Raw genomic sequence first — 6,102 nt, 5'->3', positions numbered from 1 at the left:
ATTTCTTTCAGCTTGAGAAATGCAGAGCATGTTCTTCCCTTTTGGTATTCTAACTCCAAGTTAATTATTATAATAATTGACTTTGTCTTTTTGAGCTGCTCTTTGAACTCTTCTGTTCAGCTCTTTCATCTTGTCATTTCTTCCATTTGCTTTAGCTACTCTCCACTCAAGAGCAAGTTTCAGAGTCTCTTATGACATCCATTTTGATCTTTTCTTGTCTTTTTAAGACCTCTTGCTTTCTTCATGGATGATGTTCTTGACGTCATCCCACAATTCTTCTGATTTTCGGTCATTGGTGTTCAGTGCATCAAATCTATTCTTTACATGGTCTCTAAATTCATGAGGGATATATTCAAGGTCATATCTTGGCTCTCGTAGACTTGTTTTAATTGTCTTCAACTTCACGTTGAACTTGCATATGAGTAGTTGATGGTCTGTTCCATAATCAGCACCTGGCGTTGTTTTGGCTGAAGATATTGAGCTTTTCCATTGCCTCTTGCCACAGATGTAGTCAGTCTGATTCCTGTGTACTCCATCTGGCGAAGTTCATGTATATAGCCACCGTTTGTGTTGTTGAGGAAAGGTATTTGCGATAAATAAGTCATTGGTCTTGCAAAATGCTATCATGCAATCTCCAGCCTGATTTCTCTCACCAAGGCCAAATTTTTCAACTACTAGTGATTCTTCTTTTTTTTCCAACTTTTGCATTCCAGTCACCAGTGATAGTTAACACATCTTGATTTGCATGTTCAGTCAATTTCAGACTGCAGAAGTTGATAAAAATCTTCAATTTCATCACCTTTGGCTTTGGTAGTTGGTGCATAAATTTGAATAATAGTAGTATTGACTGGTCTTCCTTGTTGTTGCTGTTGTTATGTGCCATCAAGTTGGACCCAACTCATAGCGATCCCTCCCTTGGGTTTCCGAGGCAGTATCACTATGGAAGTAGATTGCCCGACCTTCCTTCTGAGCAGCGGCTGGTGGGTTTGAACCACCAGCCTTCTGGTTAGCAGTCAAGTGCCTTAGGCATACGCTACCAGAGCTTCAGTCTTCCTTGTAGACATATGGATATTATCCTATCACTGACAGCATTGTATTTCAGGACAGATTTGAAACATCCTTTGTGATGATGAATGCCACGCCATTCCTTTTCAAATTGTCATTCCCGGCATAGTAGATCATATGGTTGTCTGATTTAAAATGGCCAAAGCCAGTCCATTTCAGCTCACTAATGCCGAGGATGTCAATCTTTATGTGTTCCATTTCCCTTTTTGACAACTTCCAATTTTCCTAGATTCGAACTTTGTACATTCTGTGTTTGTATTATTAATGGGTGTTTGCAGCTGTTTCTCCTCAATTTGAGTCATGCCACGTCAGCAAATGAAAATCTCAAAAGCTTTACTTTATCCGTATCAGTAAGGTTGGTTCTATTCTGATGATGCAGCTCTTTCCTAGTCATATTTTGAGAGCCTTCTGACCTAAGGGGCTTGTCCTCCTGCACTGCACTGGACACTATTTCCAGGCTATTTATAACATTGTAACGTAATGTATCAGACAGTGTTTCTCTGCTATTCATAAGTTTTTCCCTGGCCAACTCTTTTGAGAAGTGGATGGCTTTTTCCTTTTTCCTAGTCTGTCTCAGTCTGTAAGCTGCATTGAAACTTGTGCACCATGTGCAACCCTGCCGGCATTTGAAACACTGGTGGTACAGCCTCAAGCCTCAAGCAACATGCAAGCCACCACACTACAACAAACTGACAGACAAGTTTATCTCCCTTAGCTGTTCAAAACCTCTCCACTTTCTGCCTCCTGGGGTTGAGACCTGTGACCCTCCCTTTACCTGAGATCCCTACCTCTCTGGTCTGCTGTCCCCCAGCTTTTCTTCCCCCTCTTCTTGCCTTCTAGGGGTGGGGCCTGTGTCCCTCTCCTTACCTGAGATCCTTGCTGCTCTGGTCTGTTGTCCCCCAGCTTTTTTCTGCAACTTTCAATAGGGCTTGGTATATAAAAGGTACTGAAAGACATGTTGTATTAACAAATGAATTTGAACAGGTACTTTACACTCTATTACTTTTTGATTAAAAGTCTTGTTGGATTATATTTAAAATAAGCCATGTACAATGTATAGTTTCACTTGATTATTGTTGTTAAGTGGATGTCTATAAAATTAACAATGTTCATTAATTATGAATAAAAAAACTAATAATTGTCTCTATGTTGATACATGGTGGAGTTGGTCTCCTGATTTCTTTAACTCTAGAGTACTAGAGAATGTCAGGTGTGGGTTTTTGCTGTTGTTTTTGTTTAGTTTTTAAGCTGTAGTTAACCCTGAAAACAAAAATACAAGTTCAATTTTTGTTACTTTTTCATGACTATCATATATTTATGTGTGTGCCTCTGATAAAATAAGCAACATCTGATAAATGTTGTCTGTCACAGTAATTGTCCACCATTGTTTATTAGTTTCTTGGTCCATTAAACCAGCTTGCACACAGAAACATGTATCTCTGTCCTTTCATATGTACTAAGTATCACTTCATAATGCATTACGGACTTTAGAAGGAACTTTGACTCTTGAACGTTGATGATTTGTTCTCTACATTTTTTTTTTAAATGAAACAAATAATTTCATTTAAAATATCATTAATTTTTTTCTTTCCTTTAAAGGTAGAAGTACTCATAGATTTAGGATTCTTTTCTGAAGCCTTTTATGAGATGTCCCAGATTTTACATTGGAAAACCATGCCTCCCACAGTATCTACTGGAAGTAAAGCTACTGGAAAAACAAAGGTAGTTCTTCTTTGACCCAAAGCTGTTTGTTTGTTTTCCTTTTAACTATTTTCCTACAATCTAGGGGAGACTTCCACAAAGGTGTATTTGTAAGTCTCGGTCCCAATGCTACTTCATTAAGACTGGTTATAGCTCACAGCACACTTCAGGAGATTTCATTTGTTAGGGCCTGGCTGGAAATGGCTGTGTCTGAAATGGAAGGGTGTTATGGGGATAGAGTACAGTTTTGGCATATGTTTTTGCAGTTGAATTCTGCCTTAGGGATGCTGTACTTTGCACTTTGTTATAGGTATAATGGATAGTCTCATTAGACACTATTATTACCTTCTCTCTCAGGATTTTGGGTCCAATAATTTTTGGTTAATGTTCTTAATCAAAATTATTTCTCATTATATTGTATTTGGATCTTTTAAAATTTATACATTTCATACCAGAGAGTTAAGAATGCTTAACATTTTGATCAAGGATTCTATAGATGAATCCTGATTGAAAGGGGGGAAACGCGCAATAGAAATTTAAATTCTCATGGAATCCAGACTTTCTGGAGCCATGGAGGCTGGATGAACCTCTGAAACTGTTGACCTAACATAATCTTTAAACCTTAAACTAAACACATACTCAGAGTCATCTTACAACCAAACAATAGTTTAACTTAGGTAACGTAGTGCCTAAGGCATTTGACTGCTAACCAGAAGGCTGGCAGTTCAAACCCACTAGCCACTTCTTGGAAAGAAGACTGGACAATCTACTTTTGTAGAGATACTGCCTCAGAAACCCAAGGAGAGATTGTTTTGAGTTGGATAAGACTCTATGACAGTCAGTTTTTTGTTTGTTTGTTTGTTTTATTTTGAGTAAAATATGTCTGCCTTAAGCATTATACTCTTTTAAAAACTATTTATATGGGATTAAATTGACAACAGTAATCTGAAAGATTAGAAATAGGAACTTAGTGGGCAGGAGGTTATGTTAATGGAGGATAAATGGCTCAGGAAAGAAGGGTGAGGATGGTTGTATAACTCAAAGAATAGAATCAGTGCCACTGAACTGTACCTGGAGAAACTGTTGAATTAGTCTATGATTTGCTGTGTATATTCTCAACAACAACAAAACCAATAAAATTTTTTTAAACTATGAAAAAAAGAATGTCTTGTGCAAATTTCTTCTGATTTCTGTAAGGGAACAACTTTATTAGTCTTTTTTGACTTTAGGAAATCATTTTAACTGGCTTGCTTCATCTGGATGAATGAAGCATCATCCTCAAAATGAAAACTTCAGTCCATTTAAAGTGTAAAGAGTTCTCTTCTGCTTCAGTTTTCATGGTGATCTTGGAACCACTGGATGATCTTGTCTGGGCAGATCTTGGATCCGGTGGCCTGCATTAAAGGAGATAGGCAGAGGCAACAAGTCATTATTTGCCTGACGGAGACTGTATGTGAGGAATGAGGCTGACAGACACAACACACACAGGTTGGACTCAAATTTAGAGGACCTGAAAGGACCTGGAAGATGAGAGAGCTGTAAGTCTTGAAAATTACTTGCATAAGCTGACATTTTATTTACATATACTATGTTCATAAAGATCAATATATCCTAGGCATCAGTGCACTGAAATGGACTGGTTTTGGCCATTTTGAATCAGACAACCATATAATCTGCTATGCCGAGAATGATAAATTGAAGAAGAATGGTGTGGCATTCATTGTCACAAAGAATGTTTCCAGATCTATCCTGAAGTACTGTACTGTCAGTGGTAGGATAATATCCATATGCCTACAAGGAAGACCAGTTAATACAACTATTATTCAAATTCATGCATCAACCACTAAAACCAAAGATGAGGAACTTGAAGATTTTTACTAAATTCTACAATCTGAAATTGATGAAACACAAAGTCAAGATGTATTGATTATTAGTGGTGATTGGAATGCAAAAATTGCTAACAAGGAAGAATCACCAGTAGTTGGAAAATATGGACTTGGAGATAAAAGTGACAGTGGGAATTGTATGATAAAATTCTTTAAAACCAAAGACTTCTTGTTGTTGTTATGTGCCATCGAGTCGCACCTGACTCATAGTGACCCCTCCTTGGGTTTCCGAGGCAGTATCACTATGGACATAGATTGCCCTATCTTCCTTCTGAGGAGTGGCTGGTGGATTTGAACCGCAAGCCTTCTCGTTAGCAGTCAAGTGCCTTAGGCACTATGCAGTCATTGCAAATACCTTTTTCAACAACATAAGTGGTGGCTATACACATGGACCTCACCAGATAGAATACACAGAAATCAGATTGACTATATCTGTGGAAAGAGGTGACAGAGAAGCTTAATATTTTCAGCCAAAACAAGGCCAGCAGGAGCTTACTGTGGAACAGATCATTAATTGCTCATATGCAAGTTCAAGTTGAAGCTGAAGACAATTAAAACAAGTACACAAGAGCCAAAATATGACCTTGATTATATCACATGTGAATTTAGAGACCATTTGAAGAAGAGATTTGCTGCATTTCACACCAATGGGGAAAAACCAGACAAACTGTGGGATAATATCAAGGACATCATATGTGAAGAAAGCAAAAGGTCATTAAAAGACAGGAAAAGATAAAAAGACCAAAATGTATGTCAGAAGAGACACTGAAACTTGCTCTTGAAATTAGCTAAAGCAAATGGAAGAAATGACAAAGAGAAAAGAGCTGAACAGAAAATTTCAAAGAGCAGCTTGAGAGGACAAAGTCATTTATTATAATTAGATGGGCAAAGACCTGGATTTAGAAAACCAAAAGGGAGGAAAACACTCAGAATTTCTCAAGCTGAAAGAAATGAAGAAAAAATGTAAGCCTCGAGTTGCAGTATTGAAGATTCTACGGGCGGCCGCGCAGGAGGGAAAGTTCAGCAGCGGCGGGGCAGCAGGAGCTGTCGCCGTCACAGCAGCTGCCGAACCGGACTGCGCAAGCCTGGAGAGTGCCTCGGGGTGTATTCGTCTGCCGCGCTTCAGAGAAGCTGCATTTGCAATCATCACTGGATTTTGGAGCAGCCCGCCAGACGGCTGCGTGAGTCAGGAAAAGCCTTTAGGTTGACGTTTGATCCAAGAACTTTGGACTTGTACAGCTTCTGTAAGTGTAAGAAGGGCAGCAGCCCCTTGGGGCCTGAGGCTTTAGGGAATGATAAATCAGGCCATCTTCTAACTTTGCCTACCTTCTTGGAGTCCCGGGGTGGTACATACGATCGACCGACGCACTTGGCTACCAGCTGAAAGGTTGGTTGTTCGCGCCACCCAGAGACACCTGGGAAGACTGAAAAGTCAGTCACTGAACCCCCC

The 6,102-nt window shown here is 39.1% G+C and overlaps 1 protein-coding gene across 1 annotated transcript in view; it reads left to right on the top strand.

Moving 5' to 3' along the window:
* Positions 1-6,102, top strand: part of CFAP54 (cilia and flagella associated protein 54) — a 602,528-nt gene that overhangs the window by 333,539 nt on the left and 262,887 nt on the right. The window contains 1 exon segment of the mRNA XM_042782173.1: positions 2,665-2,787. Coding sequence (XP_042638107.1) covers positions 2,665-2,787 — 123 coding nt within the window.

The sequence above is a fragment of the Orycteropus afer genome, unplaced genomic scaffold (assembly GCF_000298275.1).
Source record: "Orycteropus afer afer isolate SDZICR_OR568_19922 unplaced genomic scaffold, OryAfe1.0 scaffold00253, whole genome shotgun sequence".
NCBI lineage: Eukaryota > Metazoa > Chordata > Mammalia > Tubulidentata > Orycteropodidae > Orycteropus > Orycteropus afer.
This window is presented reverse-complemented; position numbering and strand designations above follow the sequence as displayed.